The 24,222-nt window shown below is 41.6% G+C and overlaps 1 protein-coding gene across 4 annotated transcripts in view; it reads right to left on the minus strand.

Moving 5' to 3' along the window:
• Window positions 1-5,816: 5,816 nt before the first annotated feature.
• EPB41L5 (erythrocyte membrane protein band 4.1 like 5) overlaps window positions 5,817-24,222 on the minus strand; it is a 52,015-nt gene continuing 33,609 nt past the window's right edge. For 3 of the 4 annotated variants that reach the window (XM_057364756.1, XM_057364758.1, XM_057364759.1), the window contains exons 17-26: window positions 17,572-17,738; window positions 16,968-17,062; window positions 11,896-12,024; window positions 11,265-11,326; window positions 10,498-10,608; window positions 9,844-9,937; window positions 8,838-8,915; window positions 7,963-8,004; window positions 7,455-7,588; window positions 5,817-6,807 (exon numbers count right to left, since the gene is read on the minus strand). In XM_057364756.1, the coding sequence (XP_057220739.1) occupies window positions 6,750-6,807; window positions 7,455-7,588; window positions 7,963-8,004; window positions 8,838-8,915; window positions 9,844-9,937; window positions 10,498-10,608; window positions 11,265-11,326; window positions 11,896-12,024; window positions 16,968-17,062; window positions 17,572-17,738 (970 nt within the window). In that variant the 3' untranslated portion in view covers window positions 5,817-6,749. The remainder of the gene's footprint in view (window positions 6,808-7,454; window positions 7,589-7,962; window positions 8,005-8,837; window positions 8,916-9,843; window positions 9,938-10,497; window positions 10,609-11,264; window positions 11,327-11,895; window positions 12,025-16,967; window positions 17,063-17,571; window positions 17,739-24,222) is intronic. The other variant, XM_057364757.1, reaches the window with a different exon arrangement.

Genomic DNA, 24,222 nt, shown 5'->3' on the forward strand with positions numbered 1-24,222 from the left:
TCCTTTCTTCCTGCCCCCTCAAACTCTCTTCCCTTTGGCAACCCCACGAAGGCTTTAACATTTAGTCGGAGCCAACGCAGGCGGGACACGAGCCAGCCCAAAGGCAATGGCTTGGCACGGGCAGGAAGAAGCAGCTTGGAGCGTGCCCATCTCCCCTGTTCCCTCCCCTGGGCTCTGCCCGTGTGCCAGGTCAGGTGGGGGCACCAGCACCGGCAGCACCGCACGCACTTTGTCACCTTAAAGATCCCAAACCTCTTGAGCCAGTCCCAAGGGCGCTGCTGCTCCCTGCCCTGTACAGGACACAGGGGGCTCTGGAAAGGCCTGGCTGGAGATGCGGGCTCAGGGGAGGCTGAGCCACAGTCGGCCCCAGTAATGCTKTGGAAGGGGAGAGTGCCCCAATCCTGAAGTGGGTCTGTGCTACAGCAGCTCTGCTGAAGCCACTGGAGGCTCTTTCTCCCTTTGCGGCCCATTCCCAGGTCTTTGAAAAACAAGGGTGAACTCAATTTGGAAGGGAAGCCGTTTGGGATTTGAAGTGACTGCATCCCACAGGAGTGCTTGGCACCTCAGTCTGTTTTGGACATGCATGACCCATATTTCAGCTACTCTCCAGTGTCACGACCTAGGGACACAATCCTCACACCATTGTGATGCTTTCTGGGTCATGCCCCTTTTCAAAATTCAGCCAGGGCTGTCAGCTACACCGACAGGGCTCTTGGAACACCTTAAGTGATTTCACTCCACTTTTCCCACCAGTCACCTTTCCAGAGAGGGAGAAAAGCTATTTCTCCRTAACTGTAGCAGTTAGTAAGAATTCATCCCAAGCCCAAGTGAGTGACTAAAAGCTGCTGCCATCTGAAAGCTCGGTGGTGGCCTGCATGAAATAATGAATGGAATTACTCCAGCTAGTGGTGGCAAATATTTAGAAACAAAACAAAACACACCATTTTGGCTGGGACTAGAGGGGCTACCTCTGAAACTGGCTGCTTAGATTTCTAGTCTCTGAAAATCAGGGAACCTTGCACATATCTGATACGCCCACAGAAATTCAATCCATAGAACAAAAGCAAAAGTATGCAGCATTCTTGGCAATCTTATCTGAGATTACACAAGACKTAATCACTTACACGAGATGCACTGTTGTATCATAAATTATATATAAGAGAACAAATCTATCAGCGCTAAACATCTCAACAATTKCATTGTCATTAAATAAGATTTGGTTTCTGAACATTAAATTGCATGAATGGCAGAAATAYTTTCTTCTGAAATGCAGATATTCAAAGAGGGTTTTTTCAATTAATAATAGAAAAACCTAAAGGTGTTACTGTTTTGAGTTGTAAGTGCATTTGAAGAACAATTCAGTGATTTATCAGTGGGATCACAGTGTGACCTACGCAACAAATCATGCCACGAGAGAAATTATTTCCTATAGCTTCGTCATTAAGAAGGAATAATTTCTCTTCCTTTTGAGACTTTCCAAATAGTTTTTGAGAAATGAAGATGATCAAATGGTTTAGTTGCCCTTTGCTGCCTTCTTTAGCATTTCACCAAAGTCAGGGCTTGGGTATAAACAGTTTCCTTTAAACAATCATTAGCACTACTGTACCTGAACACACAACCCAGTCCCTGGCTGGAGACAAGAGCGAGGGTGCTCCTTTAACTGGCCTGCACTGGAACCACACCGGGCAGCTCGGGCTCCCCTTCCAGGTACACACCTCGGATTTGGGTTTTCAAAAGCACTGGACACCTGACAGTCCTCCTGGCCAATCTCAGCTCTGCTGGGAAAAAGGCATTTCATTCTTCAGCATCTCCCTGCAAGCTTAGGTGCTGCCCTAAGTTAAGCCAACAGACTGARTTTAGAGCAGCAGCCCGATGCCCCAAGCCCCCGCTGACCCACCTGTTGCTGCTGTGCYGGTGCAATGCTGCGGGGCTTAAAGATGACTCTGCAAGACTTTTGCACTCACATGGTGTATTTGAGATAAAACTACAATATAAACGTTTCAAGACTGGTTGAGTGAACTACAGATCTACTTGTTCCCATGTATAGTTTCAATACAGATCTCAGTGCAGTGCCCAAGACAGTTCATACATCACCAGCATTGTGAAACAGAAGCAAGAGGGTGCACTTTGTTTTATAAAAAAACCCMAAAAAATAAATTATACATTGAGAGCTATTGCCAAGCTTTACATATAAAAAGTAAAAATACAGTAGTTAGTGCGGCTTTAACAAAACAAATCTAGCTAAAAAAATATTCTCATATACTTTAAAAATAAGTTTGTCCAGTTATATAGGTAGGGGGTGTATGTGTGGAGCAGAGTGCTTGAGCCAAGCAGTCAAAAGGAGGTGAATTCTGCAGAATCCTGTGGCTCCGGGCTCTGTGGTGTGGCAGCGCTGCAGGGCAGTGCCCGCTCCTCAGGGCCAGCAGGAACATTGAGCCAGGAGCCACTCCCGGCTTTAAAGGGCCGTGCTGAGCACCTGCAGCTCCCCCAGCACTGCCAGGAGCCACTGCAGCGCTCRTGGGGTCCCACCAGCTCTGCCTCTGCCAGGGCACTGTGGGGAGGGCCCTGTACTCGKGTCTGTGGTGCCAACACTCGGAACAAACACACCCCGCTCACACCTGTGTCACTGAAAGGCCATCAGCATGGGTTGGTCCTATTTTTTGGTTGAAAAGTTACGATTGTCCAGCTGCATTTGAAAGCGGTGYCATTACAGTGTCTAACAGCTACATATACAGATATGTATAGAGATACTACAACTTCCTAAACTCAGAAACACTACGTGCCCARATAGAGCTTTAAATGCTAGCTGGCTGTGGAACAGTGCTGCTAACACTTCACCAGTAGATTTAAGTTTTACCAGAGTACGTTTACAATGAGAAAAACACATCCAGTGCTGTTTGTGAAGGACACGCTCATCCCAGCAGTACGTCTTTGTTTCATGAAATGAGAATGAGCAGGGTGCAAAGGGAGAGCAGGCAAGAACTGCAGTCTGTATAGAGGTCCACACACAGTGCTCACCTGAGCTCCTCTAACAGGGCTGCAAGTTTTCTTGCCAAAGTCGTRTCCAAAAATTTGTCCAAAACATAGCTCTTACACAGCTGTCTTTGATGAAGTATGAGTGACATTTAAGTTTAAAAATCRAATACATTCAAGCTAATTCATTAACCATGACTGATTAGCAGCTAAGTAGGYAATTCATGTCATGTAACTTACCTAATACTAAACTCTGTTACCACTGAACTAAACTAGAAATTCCCTTAATTCTGGTGTAAGAAASCCTCAACTCCCACATTTTAATGCCCATTTTCAAAGCCTGTAACCACCCGCAGCATATGCAGACACTGATGGTCTAAATGGGTGAGACTGAAATGCATCTCCCTCAGTTTAATCAGTTTGAGATACAGGCTGGGATGTTGTTGCTATTACAAACATCAAGATTTCTATAAAACCTTTTACTYGAATCACTTTGAAAGTGTGACTGGAGTAAAATCACTTTTACTTTTAGATCCAATCACTTAGCATTCATTCATTCCTGTCAACTGTTACAGCTTTTAAGTGGTTGGCAGACCTGCCAACATCCTGACACTAGATTCACACAAAAGTTTTATTTATAAATCTCTTTAAATAAATACCAAAAAATAGACTTAAAAAAAAAAATGCTTGGACCCTACAGCCAATCAATCAATAGTATAGCAAYGGTAAGAAAACCCTTCTTTCTCAGTAGCACAAAGGCTATAATTAATACTTTATAACACTAATTGTAGGAATTATTATGCCTATTTTTATTTGATAAAATGCAGGGGATGAGTAAGTAATGCTATGTTACCTGCTAGTCAGTCATGTTACAACGTGTTACCTCTAGTTGCAAAGCAGAACAGTGATACCAAACTTCAGGATATTCAGATCACAAAGCTGTGTCATCTTGGTCTCACCAGGCTCCCTATATAAGCAATGATTTGGGTTAGCCAAGTAAGCTACATAGAGATAAATGGAGCGAAGATTTGCTCCAAGTATCAGATATTGCTGGGAAAAGTTTGGTTTGTAGCCCCAAATCTATTAGAAATTGCAAGTTCACAATTTACCTATTGAAATGTTTGCATTTTATGTAAAGTTTCAAATATTAGTCCTCTGAAAATTGAGGAAAGCCTCACCCCTTTGAAGTTTCTGTGTGTGTGCACGTGTGTAACTGTAACATTCCCCACCAACCACCACTATCCTGACCATGCTGAAATAAGTTGGTTATTTGGAACCATTTAGATTTTAGGGGACACACTCACCACACATTATTTACTTGTTATTTGCTGTGATAGCTCGGGAGGAATCTAAGGATGGTATTCAACACACAGTGCTGGAAAACTGTAAACTCCTGTTATTCCAGTTTTGGGAGGGATTCAAGCTGACAGTTCGCAGAGCTCCTGAACCCAACAGGAAGAGTCAAATATCAAACATGCCTAAGAAAATGCTACTGCATTCTGTCTATTTACAAACCCAACACATGTAGCTGGTGAATGCCAGCTCAGCTGCTGAGCAAACAGATGAATTGCAAGTGCCAAGTTTCCACACACAGTCCTGGCTTTGTGCAGGAAGCAGACTGTTGCAGCCATTGCTTCCCTTTTGCTGCAGGAACTTTGCTGGCAACTGCATTATTAATCCAGACTAAGACATTTGACATACGAATCAAGAATCTTCTACATTTTAATAAGCAGTAAGGCTCAGACTTAAAAGTATTAAAAAAAGCCAATACTGAATGGGAAGTAGCAATGAGAGAGCTGAAGGGCTGGTGAGCAGGAACCCTGCGCCCGGTCCGGGACAGCAGCTCTGCTTTTCGGCTGTGCAGGAGCAGGACATGCCCACATGCTGCTCTGGGTGCTGGCTGGAGGGGCACCCAAGCACCTGCCACCAATCCTGAAACCCTGACTTCTGGTTCTTGAGGCAATRGCTACAAATCATTGCCTGCACAGTCACTCTGGCATGTCAGTCCTACRAGCCTTCTCTGGTCCCTATATTTCTCTATTAAGGCCTCGGGGGGGTTGAGAAGTGGCAGTGGGCCACGTAAAATCCACGTGGCTTCTCCCTTAACACTCATTCAGCATCGTGCAAAGAAGAGCACAAGAGCAACAGCAGCAAAAACACCTTGGTCTGAATGCAGCAGCCWCGCTGGGCCCAGCTTACTTGCACAACCCACAGTGGTTTGGTCCAAATCTTTGTTTACACTGAGACATGTGCATGCAGCCAACGGGCAGAAATGAAGTTGTGCATACCAATTTTCACATTGAAGTTTGTTTCTAAGAATCACATGCTATAAGTATCTATAAACAGCAGCACTRTGCAGAAAATATCCTCCAACCCCAATCGTATGCACAATCCTATTCCAAAGAAACGAAGATCCCACTTGTTTCATCTGTGCTTTCATGCTGGATGTGGAATACATCATCTTTGTTTCTCCTCCCTCTGACTCTGCCTTACTTTTTTCACAGGCTGTATGCCAGGGTCCATGTGATGATACTGCTGCCCAGGGCTCAAATGATCTTTGAACTGTACACACTGTGCCCCAAACTGCACCTGAGCACCCAAACACCTTCACAAGCTCTAGGGAATGTGTGCTCTTACCTTCCTTCTACAGAGAAKTGARTTGTTTACAGGTATTTTTTATAWTTTTTTCCTGTTTTCACCCTTTTCTTTCWATTATTTGTTCCACATACAGCTATTAGATGACACTTGGAACATGATTCAAAGTGGTGTTGAGAACTGATCTAGTTGTACCCTCATGCTGCAAAAATACCTGGTATGTATTCCTGAAGCACAGCATGTGGAAAAAACACCCAGTATGAAGAGAAACAAGAAAATTCTTTTCCTTTCTACTCCTAGAAGATAACAACACTGACCAATAAGCAGTTCCTGAAGTAAGCTGCACTCATACCTTCACTGCTCTGGCTTTTAAAACATACAGATCTCTAGTCAAAAATTCATATATTTGAGTCAGGTAGGAAATYATCAGTGTCAAGCATGGGGCCTCTGCTGTATTCTGCTAATGTTACAAGCTGTTTGGCAGGTAATKTCCATTTTCCTGGTTGCAATGAGCAGCAGCTCAAATCCAATCAATGTAATCGGTCACTGCTGGACTAGTTTTTCATGCTTTCCAGGTACTGTAGTAGGATGTGCAAGGATTATAACAGGGGTTAAGGCAAAAAAGGAGAGTATGTGTTGGTACAATAAAGGAAAATCAGAGGGAATAATCACACAGAAGAAAATGTCCTTGGCTGTATGGGACAGTGATCACCACGGTGAGCCCTGTGCACGGCACGGCCACGAGGTGGCCCTGCAAGTTCTCCTCATCCCTGCGATGTTCATCATTCCACAGCCATCAGGGCCTGTGCTCACACACCACAGCTCCAGCAACACCTTCCTGCAACACCAGAGCCAGCACAAGGTGAGGAACAATTAACCCTGCTCGAGCAGAACACAACTATTTTCTTTTCCTCAGTTCAGAACTAGCTCCAGTGTGACATTTTGCTTCCCCTGAGGGAGAAGATCAAATATGSATGTGGTTTTACATCCCAGTTCAGGCTGCAGTTCCAGTTAGATCGCAATAAATGGAGAAGTCTCTTCCTTGATCCTAGCAAACCAGCTGGCTGTCTGACTTCTGTTCAGCACGAGTTTGATCCCAAGCAAGACTTTTGGAAGGATCCCTTGGTGATATGTTAAAAGATTTGAGTTTTTCAAGGTGAGAGTTTCATAAAGTCCTTCTTCTAGAGTTCAGTGGTGAGTAAACATTTTGTTCTTACTGTAGCATCCTCAGTAACTGGGCTAGAAGGAGAAAAAAATGAGGCTCTGTAAATACACTCCTCCAAAAAAGTCTGCCATGATGGATTAAAAGAGGTGAGTATTGCTTCAAAGAGCACTCACGGCTGTTCCCCTTGTAACTTAATGAGACCAACAAACAAACCTTTCTAATGGACAACTGCAGAAGTGTAAATTGAATCAAATTCAAACATTGCAGCAGTAGCCCCACTGCCAATCTTTCAACATGGTTACTGCAAGGCCTAATCTTCATTGCATCGTTCTGCCTCACCAGCACAGCAAAATGGAATAGGCAAAGGCTTCTACCAATTTTGTTTTCTGACACCCTCACAGCTACTGAGGGTCATGTCTCTCCACGCCTATCAATCCTCTGGCAGGTACTGTAAACAGGTTTCTTATAAAATTTTTCTGTACTGTAACTTTAGTTCAGTATTAGAATACRTGAGCAGAYAAGGAAAGAAACTGAAGTGAAATTMYAATACATACACATCAGCTKATTTGYAATATTCCAAATGCTATAAAGTGAGACAGAACTACAGTTTATAAGCACAGCAAAACAAGGCACTGTGTCAACATAAGCACTGTAACTATGTCAGTGGAAGCAATAAGAGCACCCACACAGACTTGGGGAGTGAGTGCTGAGGAGACCTCACCTTGCAAGGACTTCGGGTGTCTGCTGGGGTGGTGCCAATCCAGCTGAGGACAGCAGGGTCTCCGTGCTGCCTTTCACYGCCTTCAAAGATAAGGCAACATTATTTCCCAAAGGTCCATTGGAAACCAGTCCTGTCTGAATGGGGGAGAATGAAACAAGAAACTCAAATAAACACCTGCCAGGACAACAGAAGCTAAATTTTTGATATCGTTTATTTATAAAAGTAAGATTCATCGAACTGCAGCTTGGGCTTAACTAAATAGAAATATGGTATTCACCAGCAGTGCAATACAGCAAAAATGAAGTGTAACTATTAACAGGGKATCATAGTTTGATTTACTCCAGCTGAATTAGTTTGCTTTACTTTTGGTCTGGTACTTTACCTTATAGACCTTTAAATTATTAAAAATTATTATATTTTACTATTTAACTTGAACTCCTCTTTCTTTATCATGACAAAAAGTTTTCTTTTTTTTATTAGTTTGTTAAGAAATGGTCAAGTAACTCACTGGCACTATCCATCTTGGTGTTATAATCGGCTTGGAAGACACCTAGAAAAAGCAAACAAAAGCTCAGTGAAAAGGTTGAAGGTAGCTGAGACCCTTGTCAAAATAGTATTACCTGCCAAAACAACACTTCCCCCAAAACAATCTCGGATATTTGCCCCTCGTTAGCCTTTGAATCACGCTGGTGATGATTAGCTGGAGGTGTGGCACCCACTAAGCACAGAGCCAGACACTCATGGGGAGCAGTTTCAGCTCAGTGCTCCCTTCCAAAGGAAAGAATCCATTATCTTTCAGTGCTTTGTAGACAACCTTAACACAGAGCACACTACTGTGAAGAGTTTAAAGGTCYTGCTTCTTCCCCCTTTCTATTGGTGCATGCATGCAATGTAACTCCATTTTGCCAGCGCATAAGAGATTTCTTCTAATCTATATGAAAGGGCTAATTTGTATTAAGAGTTGACTTTTCCAGTATTTATTCTGTGTGTATATTTATCTATATAAATATATACACAGACATATACACGTGTATATACATCTTCCCACATAATTTCTGAAGCCTTATGTATCCCCAAAAGGGTGAGAAGGAGGCTGGCACTTGCAGGTCTGCACGAACAATACTAGAGGTTCCTGTGGCACAGATACTCTGGGAGTTCACTCTCAGGTTCCTTCATTTCCCCTACAAAGCTGTAAAACCTACATCCCTACATCAACCACCCAGCAAGTGGGGGCCATATGAGCAGTGATCCCTTATCCATCATTTTATTCCACTGCTGCAGATCCTGGCCTGGCAGACAGACACAAAAGCCAGAGSAGAGTTTATGAGTAAAAAAATCACTTTTTTGTGCAAAGGAAGAGGTTTGGGTTTGAAATACATTTACCCGAGGTGTGGCTTCTGTAAAGTCAATTAGATTCTCTGTCAGTGATGTTAAGGAAACGTCCTGGTCATCTGGAGTGCTCTATGGAATAAATCAGTTTTGAATTGAATTGCCAGTAGTAACCACATAGGTCTACTGAATACTCTAGTGGCTTCCTGAGTTGTAGACCAGTATCTTTAATGAACACCACTTTTTATCAGGCTATTTTTTCAAGTCTTTCCATTTGATCTTCTTTTAGAAGCTTTTTAATTTCCCTTATTCTCATCAATGTAYTGGAAACAACATCATACCACTGTAAGCAAGCAGCGAAACTGTYCTTTCCCCTCTGCAAAGGTGGGGTACTGCACTATTCGAAAGGACAGCAAGGTCTGTGAGCTGGGTGTTTAACTCAGAAGATGAAATTTAGTGATTATTCAGTGGGATCAACTATATAATATTGGCTTAGAGGCACAACAGTGACAGGGCAGGGTGCTTCAGTCATTCAGAAGAGCTTGTCAGTCTGCTCAAGTAAAGGTAGCACAGGTCCAATGCTACTGGACTCTGCTTTTCTTTTGGAGAGAGATAAAGTTTAATCCCTGAATTTGTGCATTTCATGGAGTCCAGTTAAAAATTACCTTATGGTAAGTGGAATATAACAAATGAACATCTAAATTTAAACTTTTCCTTCTATGGTTCTTTTGATGGGAACTGCCTATGTCAGAATTTCAYTCCTACAGTCTCTGTCCTGGAGCATAAAATCGTTTGGATATAAGGGGCACCCCAGACTGTGAGAAAAAGCAGAGTTTAGAAAAGTAAGTCATGCCAAGAACCTGAAAGAACATGCAGAAATGGCCTTTGGAAACATCTGTGCAGCATCCCTGCCTGCTTCGGGAAAGCACTCTGGCATTCCCCAGCGCCTGGCATTCACAGAGTTATGAGAGGCATGCAGCAAGGTCTGCTGGGCTTGCCTGGAGGCATCRGGAGCTTAGAATGTGACACAGAAACCTTCCAAGCTGGCAGGTGGTGATACCTTTGAAACAGCAGCCTCCTCAGTTGGAGCCAGATTAGCTGGAATTAGCAGRTCCTCGTGGTTAGAGTCAGCATTGTCCTCATTCAACGTATTACTGAAAGGGGAAAACATTCTCATTAGCACCCTGCCTGGATAGCATGGAACACTGCTGCTTCCCAGACAGCCCAGAATCTTGACACCAGTTCCACTGAGGCAGACAAAAGACTGATATTTGTATGTTAATGTAAATGCCTTCCAACTACCTCGAAGATTACTGCTCTCTCTCATACTCCCAGCTACAGCTGTGTATAGACCCAACGGTATCGATGTCTTCAATCTCAAAGGAGTTTCTTCAGCCCCTGTGTCTTAATTCGCCTGAAGCCTTTCCTGTCATCCTCTTATCTTGCTCTTTAGAGCTGGGGCAGCAGGATGTCGGGTATCTCAGTCCTTTCAGAAGATGAGAGAGATTCACTTACTGCTYGCAAGGATACTCACCCCGAGGCCTGGCCTACCCTGATTAACTGCTGCAACAGTAATTAAAAATGCATCTGTAAACCTGCTTAGTTAGACATCACCTAAATGCTCAGCAACTGTTCCTCATGTTTTCAGACCTTTTCCTGATAATCTCCACATGGTCCCCTCACCCCAGAAACATGTTTCTCCAGAATTACTTACGGAACAAAGGTATTTGTAGCAGGGATTGCTCTCAGCAGCTCTCTTGAATCTTGAAATACCTGACTGGTTGCTGGGGGACTACTCTGTGATTTACCTGACAGGAGAATGTTCCTGGCACAAATCRACAAAAAACAAAAACAGAAAACAGGTACAACCTTCCACGGAAAGCTCTTTTATGAATCATTTGTTACACTGTAGTTTTGGGATTGCTAATGTACAATTTATTTGTACATTTTATTTACATTAGCACCCTCTACTCTTYGAGGTTTCACACACATGCATCTTCACAAATGGCCAAGAAATTACATGTTGTAACCTTTTACACTTTTTCAGTGCCTGCAATGCCACTGGACCCTGMAATCATTTCATATTTAGTAGTTTCYAGGAAAACAACTGTCACTGTCAGGGGTTTGTACACAATTCTTTTTMTCTACTAGAAAACAGCTACTGCAAACTGATCCATCCCCTCTCCCCACACAGAAGCTGCTCATATTTCAGAAATAATTAGTGATCGAAATTGCTGTTGCAACAATGGCCATATGCATGGGAGAATGAAGAGCATCTGTGTTACCTTGTACGTAATAAAACTTAGCAATAATCATCCTGGTTTTCATTTCAAAAAAACACTTCACACTCACGAGGTTAAGTACCCTATGCAAGGTAAAATGCAATCATGAYTGAGCCACTGGCAGGCCACACTGAATGCAGGTTCTCAGTCCTGTACTGAGGTAATCACATCACATGTTTCTTACAAATCTATTCAGTACCTGGCAGCAGCCTCTTGAATATTGGAATTCTTGACACCTGTCATGCTGTCATCTTTTCCAGCCTGAGAAAAAGAAATGAACAGAGACATACATTTCTGAAACCTGTTTCCATCTTGTGTCAGTTCTGAGATTCACAGTGAGTGTCTCTATCGCAGCACAAAAACGTGTTCGTCTACAGCTCAGAGGCTTAGAACATCAATTCTATGTGACAACTTCAGCACAGAACTAAAAATAATTCACCAATATAGCCAAATAAAATACCATTATTTGCTAAGGAATTTACCACAAAATGCAAGAAGCACGGACCTAGTGATAGAATAATTAATTGATTAGATGCCAATCTTTGGAGGTTACCTGTCTCAATGACCACTCAAACCAGGGTTTGCTCAGGGTCCTGTCCTGYTACTGATGAGTATCATCAAGGACAGAAATGTCTCCTTGGGAAACTGTTCCAGTACAGGACCATTATAACTGAGGACAGGCTGAAAGAAAGGCTGWAAAGCTGGCTGACTCTACCTTGGACAAGGCTCTTGGAACACCCTTATCTGCAAGGCTCCTTCACCAACATCAGGCAATTGAAGAGAAATGAAACATTTGAGAGCGTCACAGCTCTGTTCAGTSGAGTATTTACCTTGTGCCCTGCTTCTGCCTGGGCCTTCAGGATATTGCTTTTGAGATCTGCTGGAAGCCACTTTGCTGCTACGATTGGGCTCTCGATTGCATTGTTAAGACATTTATCTGTCAACTTCACCACTTCATCCTAGACATGAAAACATTTTTATCAGAAGTAGTTTTTTGCGATGGACAAGTCTGGGCTGAAGTTTATCAACATCTCAAAATAAAAACAAGGCTAAGAAGTGAGCAGRAAGTCAGCAGATTTATACTGAAATTAAAAGGCAATTTTCTCCTYTATTTTGGAACTTACTTGTAAAGTCAGGGCAACACAAAATATAAAAAGCACAATGCTTACATGTGGATATGTAAAATCCTATGCTAAAAATACAGTGTGCAAGAAATGAAGTGCATCCTAAAACCACAGCCTAGTCTACTGACAGGAGATCAATATAACAGTCATTATATGGTGCTGCTATAGCCTAAGTAAAAGTTGATTTACTCTCAAATGCAAGTTGGGAASATTTTTAATTTAAAATCCACTTACAAATTAGAACAAGAGTTTAATTAATGTGCTACTAACTACCTCTYCCACCACTGATTATATCACAGCAAACTGGCAGCCAGATACATAATAAGAAGAAATAAGAACGAGATACCTTTCACTACAGTATATTTCATTATGTGCATCACATTTCTTAATTATAAAATGTTAATTAAACATTCAATCTACTAATTGCTATTTGATTAGTGGCAGAAGTTAATTAGCTGAGTGAAAACTAAACCCTGTGACCTTCCTTCTGAGGGTATGACTCAGCAGGGGGAGACAGAGTCCTGCTTTCCTCACCATATGCCAGTCTCTGGCTGGCTCTTCCCAGCAAGTGCTGCAGGACTTCCCAGAGCAGGGACAATCCTGCTGCACTCCTCCCTCCTCGCACCTCGAACAGAAGGAATGAAAACCATTGCAGACAGAGAGAGCAGCACAGAGCAGTTAAAAAGAGCTGAACACCTATCTCCCTACAGCTCTCCATCCACTTTCGGCTTTTTATGAGGATCAACAACCAAGTGCTGCTAAGGRCTATTGCCATGATTTATGAAAATTAACAATTATTAGACATTTAAGTCTAATAATTTTAGAGAAGCTGCTGGAATTGYCAAAAGGAGTAATTACAACCAAACTATTATTATTTGTACAGCTGCAGCACTCAACTGTAAATCTTTAAGTCTTTACACTGGACCTTACTGAACCAGATGCTGTGTGTGACAGTACCTTCACAGCATTTTGAATGCATTATTCTACTAATACAGTAAATCTATCATTTTAATTGAGCACATCAGGACAAGTGATGCTTGAAGAACCATTTTATTGTTGAACTTCCTCTCAGCTTCCTCCATCCAAACAATCAATTTAATTAGGTCACTCTAGTCTATTAAGTATTAGACTCCCTACTTTTAGAAAGCTTAATACTAATACAGAGCATTTTAATTTAATAGAGTGTAAGTTTCACACCACCAAGGAAATATTTCTCTTAACATTAATGATCCATTTTTATCAACCCTGTTTATTTCGTACTTGTAAACAGCATAGGTGTCTTACCGGTTTTTTTAGATAAAAAAGCATGTAACTAGAGGGAAAAGCATCCAGCTTTTTGTACTTGTAAACAGTATAGGTGTCTTACAGATTTTTTTAAATGAAAAAAGCACATAACTAGAGGGAAAAGCATCCAGCACCCGCTAACGCCTCAAGAAGTCTAATTTACAAGACATTTCAGTTGTTTACACATAAGAGTAAAGCTGCTGGGGTTTGTAATTATTCTAGCTCATTACAAATGTTTGTTGTTTCCATGACTAGACAAACTACACTTGTACTGTGTTCTTCAATCAAAATATGGAGCTAGGCAGCGATGTAAGAAGACAAGGAAAGATTAAAGGCACTAACAAGGTATGTGATCCCAATCCTTTGTGCTTTTGAGCTGTGCTCCTGGTATCACTAAAAATCACTTTGTGCAGGAAGATGGAGTCTAATACAGGCACATTTTGGAGTCACTTCCATGTATTTACAGATCACAACAAATTCAGAAAAAGTAAACCCTCATGTCATGTTCTTACATTTCTGACTTGGGAGCAGACTTTGAACACGGGCAAACAGGGTGAAGCTTTATTGTTCATTTCCCTTCAGARGCTGAAGAAAGCAGAGTGTTGATGTTTTTAAAGCTATTTGCTCTCTTAGTCAGATCTGGTCATTTATGTGAAATGACCAGTGAAAGCTGGGAAAGGACAAAGTTGCATTTTTCCATCCCAACAGATTTTGGCAGTGGGCAGCAGGGAAGAATGAAGCCATTCATTCTCTCTGCTTCCTCTTCTCTAGAAGAATAGGGGTAGCTAGATAAATATTTCCCTATCAAAGAAATCAATCAGGATTGATTGATTGCAAGTATAGAATTACATAAAGATGACTGTCAGGCCATCTCTGTCCCCATGGAAAACAGAAAATTTCAATTAACAAAGCTGAAGCGAGTAGTTCATTGGCATATAACAACATCATGAAGTTCAGAATGCAGCTCTGCCTTCATAAGCAGAAAGGTAATGCTTTTCCCCAAYGCATTTTGCCAAACCTCTTGTGTACTGGAACAGTTTCTACATAGGTAAGTATGTTATATACTGGTAAATCTTAAGTGAGATGAGACATGCTGAAATTTGTAATCACACGAGTTCAGAGAACTCTGCAACACTGCATTCCCTCTGAAGTAACAGCACACTCCAGGATCTAAGCTTATTGCAGGCTTTTAGAGGATATATTGCAGTCCCATACAATTCTGCCAGAAGAGGATACCACAAACTCTTMTTTTACCAATAGATTAAGAAGAAGAGTAAGTGCAGGAGAAGACCCCATAGGTATATTTGGTAACAAAGACCATAAATGAAAGCTTCTATTTTTTCTAAAGCAGCCTTCAAAGGCAGGAAACAGTATTTTTAATAGTGCCTTTCAGGTGATTCCTTTCAGGACTGATTTCCAAACCATTAACCTTCCTCTCTGAAGGGTGTGCTCATTTGGCGCTACTGTAACCTACACGTCTTTGCAATCTGAAGCATAGGGAATTTCAAGTATGCAGAGTCTCTAATCTGTGTCTATCTTTTTTAAACAAACAYTCTCAAGTGACTTCTTGGTGAGGCACATCATAGGTTGAAAAGTTTTATTCTATCTCTTCTACCCTAAAAACCCTCTGATGATCTACTCTTACATTTTCATAAAATAATTTGCATTTCCTTATTGAAAGCTGAGCTCTCCTTTACCCACCTATTGACATACTGTTGAGCCATAATTCTCTGTTATGCAAATGTTCTTGTTCTCTAATCAGGYAACTGTCACCACAGCACCTACAACCTCTAAAGTTACTTGGCACCTCATGTGACAGCAGCTGGATGATTGTGACTGTACTGTATTGGCAGCTGTTTGTTAGATTAGCTCATTACAGGAACCTTAGCTTGCTTATTATAAATCAGCCATGATTTAAAAACCACTGAAACACTTTYGGTCTGTTCTCTTCAATTAACCCATGAAATGTTTTTCCCCTCTCTGTCTGAACTAAAGTGGAGCTCAGCAGGCTAAAAYATTCTTAAATAAACCGTGTGTGCTTGCTTTAGTTTATGTAGAAGCAGTGTTTCAGCACAACAGGACCTACAGGCTACTGACTAATCTTCTTAGAGACCTGGTAATCTTTGTAATGCACTCACCAAGCAGAGGTGCACAAGGCAGCCCTTAAAGGGACATGAGCCAAGGAGCCTGCAGCACCACCCACAGCCTTCTCTCACATGGAGGTGGAAAACAAATGCTTAGGAGCRGGCTCAGCTCAAACACATACTGCTAAACACCTCTCCTGGCACCTGGTTCCTGTTACTATCCAGGGAGCAAGAAAAATCATAGCTGTTTCACTCAAAGTTAGATAAATCTTCGGGCCTCCCTGCAAGGGAGGGTAGCCCAAAAAGAGATAACACTGTCAGGTGTTTTACTCTYTCTGCTTGCCCAAAACACAAGAATCTCCCAAAGCTTTTGCATCAGGGAAAGCAGATTAAGGGAAAATTAAATTTCACATTTTTTAAAGCTCATTAAAACACACAAAATAATATCCTGTACGGGGGCAGTTGTCTGGTAACCAGTGAATCTATCAAAATTGACTGCTGTTGTCAGGGAAGATCCTGGACTCTCCATCTCTTCTAACAACACTACTTATTTTCACTATGGCTCTGGCATTTCTTTGACCCCTTCCATAAACCTATTTAACTCACTATTTACTAACTTAAAAAACAAGCTAAAAACCTAAAGAAACCTGGCAACTCAACAAAAAGTTCAAAACAAAGGCAGGGAAAAAAAACTCTTTGCCACTTTGTAGATAAATTTGTTCACTGAAACCTGCASTGATGCCTGGTGGTGACAGAGGAGAGAAGGAAGCTGGGGAAGGAAGAGTGAAGAGGAAGAAGGGAGAAGAGTGCCCTTGCCCTCTTCAGGGCACTCAGGTTTGTACTTTGGCTCAGCTGCCCGTGAAGTGCAGCCTGACTTGTTCAGAGGGATTTGAGAGCAGTAAATCAAACCACATCACTCCTCTCTATGTAAACACAGAGCACTAACACCTACATCAGAGAGCAGGTACAAACTGGTTACTTAACAGGAGGGATGGATCATCAGCAAACTCCACTCAAAACAAAACGTCAGAACAACCTTCTCGGAACTGAAAAATGCCAGGAAAGCAGCTCAGCCTTTCCAAAAAAAGAGTGAACTACACAGCACAGTGGTAATAACCTACAGATAAAGACAACCGAGAAACATTTCATGCGTTTACGCCTTTGACTCCCCCTGATTTTAGACAATCTCACCAGGCTGCAGTCTGCACACATGGATTCTRTCCCCATCTTTGTCTCACTGCCCCGTCACACACAGGTTTATATATCATTAAGCATTTGTATTTCCTTTACTATCCCCCAGTATTACTCAACTTCTTAAAGGTCTTGCAAACAGACCAAGGCAACTGGAAGGCTTTTCAGAATGATCTGTACAAAATTCAGGACAGTGGCAGGGGAATGAAGCCCAAGTACCTGTATGTTTATGTTCACATTGGGACGCTCAGTCGGCACAGGACTGCTGCGCTCTGTCTCCAGCTGTTTCAGTTTCAGGAATGCGTCTTCAAATGCTGAAAAAGACAAATAAGGTATTATCTTCCTAATGTTACCATGGGGTTATTTGACTTGTAACAGGGATTGCTGATACCAATTTTTTTACATAATTTTGAAGTTGTGTGAAAACGCATAGGGATCCGGGAATCTACCTGCTCAAGCTTTAGTGTAAGATTCAAGCCTACAGACTGTGTGCACCAAATCACAGCACTCTGCACTCCTGCGAGTTAATCTACCCAGCCATCCTCACAGTGAGCAAGCAAGCCAGCACACAGAGTTAATTGCTTAGATGCCTGCACTTCACAGTATTTGTGGACAAAGTCACATCCACTGAAGAACTGATTTGTCCCTTGTACCTCTGTCCTTCTTCTCCTACTGGTAGGCAAAATTGTCTTTATGCACATTAACAAAAAAAGCTTCCTAAAAAAATTCTGCATTTTTTGTAAGGAAACAATCTCATATTAAACTAATTATTTAATYTTGATCTCACACATCATAATAGGGAAAAATTTGTAAGTTTGCTTACGATCAGAGTCTGCTTTTTCCGCAGCAGTTTCCTTCGTGCCAGGAGGAGGGCCACTAACAGCCTCTTCGGAGTCTTCTGTTGCCAACCCAACAACTGGACGGCCCACAGCATCATCCACACAAGTTTCTGGCAACTCTGTGCTGTCTAGCAAATCAACAAGAGGTATGCTGCAAAGGCAGAAAGATGGGCAGAGAGACGCRCAACCATGTTACCACTCTTCCTGTAACAAGAAAAAGCTTTTAYACATGCAATCTCTTTATTCAAGCTGTCTTCTGCTGACCAGACASAATCTACAAAATCTGTTTCAGGTAGCTAACAGACAGTGGCTTTCAGTGAGATTAAAAAAACATGAAAATTAAGAAAAACATTTCATGTCTGTGTAAGTGACTTCATAAAGAACAGGTCAATGTTGCCTGCTGTGTCATCACACAGCAATGAAAAAAGTGAAGGGAGAAGGAAGTCTTTATCCATTAAATACACTTTTTGGAACAAACATTTGACAAACTCAGGATACTCCAGGATTTTCACATGACTGAAAAAAGTTAGGGGGAGGGAAGTTGGTATCACAAAAAGCTGTTTGTGTAGCACTTCACCCAACACTTGTAGGCAGAACAGAGGACAGAAGGGTGCTCTGCACAGGTCTGCACTGACACTGTTACAGGTGACACTGTTCAGGCACACCTAGAACCAGTTTCAGTTTTGTTAACTTAGGCAGAGATGGGAATAAAATCTAAGCAGTCACAGTATTTTAAGYGAAGCACAGCATGTACTCTGTACCCTGTAACCATGACTTGTTTCACCTCCTTTGGTTTCTGACGGAAATGTCTCCTTTTTATTTTGCCCTATGAGCTGTATTTTCAATGAAAAAGAAAAACAACTATAATAACAAAAATTATATTATGATCCTTATGTTGTRTAAGAAGTCAGGAATCTCATACATCTCTCTAAAGCTTGAGCATAGCTAAAGCTATCCTAACAGCAAGCTWACAAACACAGAAACCACTGCTGCACAACACAATGGTTAATCAGACGGCCTGTGCACACAACTGCAGCTTTACTGCTGTCCATTTCAATCAACAGTCACTCTCTCAGTTTGGCTGCAATATTGGTTTAGGATGAAAAATCTATCAAWCCCTTTTGCAAGTCCCATCCCAAATAAGAGAACAATAACACCAAGCCCATGTGCATCACAACAGAACCTACCCTTAAGCACAGACAAGTAAAGTTTTCTACCTTATGGTTTAGACCAGCTTCTCCCTTACCACTACCAAGTTAATGCCTCATGCCTCTCTCYAGCCCCAGGAATCTGGAAGCAGTGGCCTGTTGTCACTACAGGCTCCAGGAAAAACTCCTCCCCCTCCAGCTCAAGCACACAAAAGAATCCTTTCAATGTTAAATATACACTTCTGAAACAGATAACAGGTTATCACCGTTTTAGTGCTAATAATGTACCAATCATCATAAGTCAATTAATTGCTGTGAGGCAAATTGAGGCCACTGGCTTGATTCTCTTAAAGCAGTGGAATAAGAAGCTACTAGCAAAGCAAGTAATTGGAAAATTTTTCAACCTCCTGTGCAGCCTCTCTCYGCACCACTAATGAGAAAAGGCAAACAGCAGTCTTGCAGAGAGGGAATGATGGACACAGAGATTTAATTGTTAGAACTAACAGAAATAGATGTTCTTCCAATTAAGGCAACAAAGTGAGATTGAATCCCAACTCTTTCCATGCTGATACATGAGAATGAAAATGTTTTATAATCTTCACATGGAGACAACAATTTTCTTTCTATTTTCTGACAGTTCTCTGTAAATAGTCTCCAAAAWCTTTAATATGACAATCATTATGAGAAGCTCAGGTTTTACCTACAGCATGGAGTTGCTGACCCCATGACATGCTGAAGGAACTCAGAATAAGCTGCTAYGAACTCCACATCAGAGGGGTGATGTAGAGCACCAGTAACACTTCTTGTGCTTGAATCTCCTAATGATTTCCTTAGCATTGTAGCACAGAGCAAATGCATGAAAAATGGAATTTATCCTTATTAATTGCTAGGATAATTATACTAGATTTTTCCTCCTTGTGACTAATACARTAACATTTACTAGACAGATGAGAGTTGATTCAACAACTTGCCTGCTACAGATAAGGTCAGTCTTAAAATCTGGCAACATACTCAAACAGCACATTTAATGTCCAGCATGCTCCAAAAGCTGTGCACATCCAAAAGGCTGGGTACTATTTACACTGAGATGACCAAAGTTTGGGGAAAAAACCTTCCTGCCATTTGTGCCCTGGGAAGGAGACATGGCTGAGGCAGACAACCAGGGTGAGTCCCTGCAGCTTCACCCCACACAGGAGCAAGGCCTCAGGGAAACTAAAAGAGTTTTAGATAATTTCAAGGAAGCCTCCTAAGCCAGAATTCAACTTGCCTTTAGACCCACTGAAACAACTCCTCAGCCACCCTGAGACACGCAGTCAGCAGAAGGAAAGCCATATTTGGGACACCCTCAGCCATTGGAATTCACAGGCATGAGTTCTGCAAAGAGCATTAAAACCTCTGAAGCCTCTCAGACACTTCACCTTCTTCAGAGCACCAGCAGATTACCASGAGGCTTCATAAATGGCCAAACTATGGATGCAAAAAGCACATGAAACTTGAATTCACTGCAAAGAATTACTGACACTTCCTATAAAACACTGATGAACTGGCACACCAGCCATAAGGGAAATTGTGAATGGAACAGGCACTAGCCTTCCTACATTTACCCACATACAAAGGGATATTTTGAACTGCATAGTAGTAAATACCAGGTTTTATGTCTTCAAATCAACTCCTACCAGCATATTTTAAGAAATACTCTGTGGGAAATGCTGATAAAAGATACCAGAGCTCAAGCCATATAAATAATTATGAATATAGGAATAATGAAGGGTTGTTGTAGTGCATGTAAAGGTTTGTACACCCACTAATAAGTCATTACATGCTCAGGGAGCTCACACAGTTAAGGGAGTAGGTACTGCATTATCCCTTCTTTTTGCCTGACCAATATATTGGTATAAGTATGTACCACACAGCACTCAATGTGTAACATGACTGAGAAAGCTCTCAGTTACAAGTGGTTTGGGTTTTAACTCCCTAGTTGAAAAACAAAGCAATACTTCATGCTGGTTTGTGAAATACTATYTTCAAAATACAGTAACTGAATCCTATAAAAGAGGTTGTTCTCTTRGAAACAATCTGATTTCCAACAGCATGAAATTGAAAGCTCATTTATAATTTTTTTCAAATTGGTAGTGACACAGAACACCCTCTCACATAGACTCTGCAAGGTAGTATATTAGGATTAAATTTTTTGTTAATTTTCTTAATTTTGGGGCATCCAATGTTGTACCTGAAGATAAAAAGAGTAGTGAATTTAAGACTTTTTGAATTGTTTCCTCCGAAACAAAAATGCTACTAAAAAAAAAAAGAAAAAAGCTCCCTTTTCCAAGTRAGGAAAGCAAAAGGAGAAATTCTGGGGATGTAAGATCCTACAAATGAAGACAGTTCCCACAAATTCAGTTTTTAATCAAGTTTCTAATCTATTCCAAGACCTCTGCTGTCTCCTATTTATTTGAAGATAATTCCAAATACTTACATAGCATAATATATACAAGGAAAGGAAAGAAAACATGCTTAGCAAAACGTCCTGGCTGTAGAAGCTTTGGGCATATTAAACAAAGATCTGTCACCACAGAAAGACATCCATGTACTCCCTCAYTGCAATTCCTAGAGGACATGACCTGTCCATGCAGCTTAGTGGTGATGGTACCAGTGTGATAGAATTTCTCTCTCTGCTATTAAGACCTGACTCACCCTAATAAAGATCAGGATAATAATTCTTCCTAAGTCATCAAGTCTTACCAAAATAAGCCCAGCACAGAGGAAAATGAACCCTCAGGATGCATGCAAGAGTCAAAGCCACAAGGCAAAAKCATACAACATGTATCATACTGAAATAAATCAGTTCAAAAGGCAGATGGGTTTCAGGCTGCWTCCCCTATCCTGAATCTGTCATGGAAAAAAACTGCTAAAATAACCTAAGCCACAGCTTTGATTACCAAACTTGCCATGAATCCCAGGGCAATCCAAGACCATCAGAAGGGTCACCAGCCCTCTGCTCAGCACTGAGACACCCTGGAGMGCTGTGCCCAGCTCTGGGCTTCCCAAGACAAGACACATGGATATACTGGAGGGAGTGCAGCAAAGGGCCACAAGGACAACAAAGGGACAGGAGTGTCTGAGCTAGGATGTGAGCCTGAGAGCTGGGACTGCTCAGCCTGGAGAGGAGAAAGCTCAGGAGGATCTCAGCAATGYGTATAAAAACCTGATGAAGGGAGCAAAGACAGCAGCCAAACTCTTCACAAAGGAGCCCAGAGAAAGGACAAGAGGCAATGGGCACAAACACTAATACAGAATATTCCACWGTAAACACAAGATAAAAATGTGTTTTTATCAACCTCTTCCTGTGAGGTTGGTGAAACATGTCTCTGGAGGGTGTGAAGTCTCCATCCTTGGAGATAACTCAAAACCTGTGTGGGATGGTTCCTGAACAACCTGTTCTTCTCCATCCTGCTCTTACCATGGGGGTGGACTGCATGATCTCCAGAGGCATCYTCCAGCCTCAACCATTCTTTCGTTCTGTGACAGCCACACAAAACTTCTCTGATACCCGAGCCACTACTGACCTGGCCCTGACAAAAGCACATCTCAACTTAAAACTCTGCAAWAAAACAGTGACTTGTTATTGCAGCAGTGTTCTTGTACTTTAATAACAAAACTATCCCAAATTCCTCTGTTCAAATCAGTGACTTTCTCTCTCAACTACACAGATATTATATCATACTGTAAAGTTAAACAACCTGTTTACATTTGCATATTCTTATGCGACTTTATAAAAAAAGAAAGAAACAAAGGTGTTTGTTTCACTCCAGGAGTTTACAACATCCACCATGCAAAACCTAAAACTAAAAAGAGCACAAGARATTTCTCCTATCAGCTTGGTAGGTCTCACATATCTTTAGCATGCAGCTTGTTCATACATCTTTTTTAGCAGAGTTGTAAAATAGAGACTCATATTTCATTAGTAAACTCTTTCCCCACATCAGATGCAGGGGTGAGGAGGCCAAAATATCTCAGGCAATATTAAGTTATGTCCTGGCTGACACTTACTTTCTTGGTTCTTCAGGCCTGGGTATCTGAAAACAATAGTTTTTTTATTTCTGGGSTCTGTGGCAATTTGAAACAGTGAAACAATTTGAAAATCATTCACACAACTTCYTTATCCTAAAAGCTAAATATAAATAGTTTTAAAAGCCCTCTGTTACAACTTTCTTTTTTTTTTAATAGGAAAAGAATATTGTAATTTAAAAACAACAAACTTCAGAAAACACAACGTGTTGAAGGGTAAAGGTTTTTTCCTCATGTTGTTAAAGGCCCCCAAGAACACCAATGAGCCATGAAGCTGGAGTCTTAACCTCTGACTTAACAATTAACCTCGTGAATCATATGGCACTGGTGCTTGTCACGAAATATTTCTGTTTCTTTTCACCTGTACCACAGAAGCAAAAAAGAAAGAAAAACTTGAAAAAAGCAAAAAATAATACTAATAAAAAATTACTCTTTGCCTTTTTGAGAGTTCTGATAAATTTATTCTTAAAAAATTGAAAATAATTCTATTCCATTTTCAAACAGTATTTTTCAGAAGGGGTCTCAAGTGAAAAAAAAAGTTAATGTTCAGATCAACCATGTATCTTATATATTTTCACATGATCATGGTTCAAAAGGAGGGGCAGTTACATCCTCTATTTTTTCTGAGATTTTTGAAACCRTATTATAACCCACTAGTTGCATACGTAGTTTTATAACGAATGTGACTCCCTGCATGGCTCTCAAAGATAAACACACTAAAATATCAATATTTTGGTCATTAAGAAAAACCTTAACACAATTTAAAACGTATATCTATCTATATGCACACATAAATAGATATATACTGTTTGCAATGTAAGACTGACGCCTGGCTTCTGGTCTAGATGTCGTTTTTCTTTAAAGACTAAATACCAACGGCACAATCCGCAGAGCCTTTGTAATAAAAGCTTTTGCCCCTCTATAGTCAGCTTTGGGTCCGTTGTCCTTGTCCCAGAGAGAGCTCAGGAGGTCATTTCCCAGCCCCTGCCGAGAGCAGTGCCGAGCTSCAGCAAGGCCCAGGTGTCACAGACTGGTCATGGTGGCTTGCACAGCACAGGCAGCAGCATTGCCGTGCAGCCCCGCGTTCCTGGCGTTGTGCTCATGGACAAACGCGGGGTACTGGCCGTCCGCAGCGCGGCTCCTCGGCGGGGCCCACGCCTCCCACGCGGCTCCACCACGGTGACARCGGCCGGCGGCGTCAGGGGGCCTGGAGCGTTGGGGAGCGGGAGGGGAAAATTAGTTATGGGCACGGAGGAGAGACAGGGTGGAAAAGTAAARCAAAGGTGAAGACAAGAAGATTGATGCGAAAAGACAAGGAGAAGGAGCATTCCTGGAAGGTAAATGCTGAAGGACAGGCATGCAAGGACACGTGCACATGATGACACTGCCAAATAAACCCCTTTTCTGCACAGCATCATG

Source organism: Malurus melanocephalus, unplaced genomic scaffold (assembly GCF_030028575.1).
Source record: "Malurus melanocephalus ecotype Western Australia unplaced genomic scaffold, MMel_1.1 scaffold_42, whole genome shotgun sequence".
In the NCBI taxonomy this organism is placed as follows: Eukaryota; Metazoa; Chordata; class Aves; order Passeriformes; family Maluridae; genus Malurus; species Malurus melanocephalus.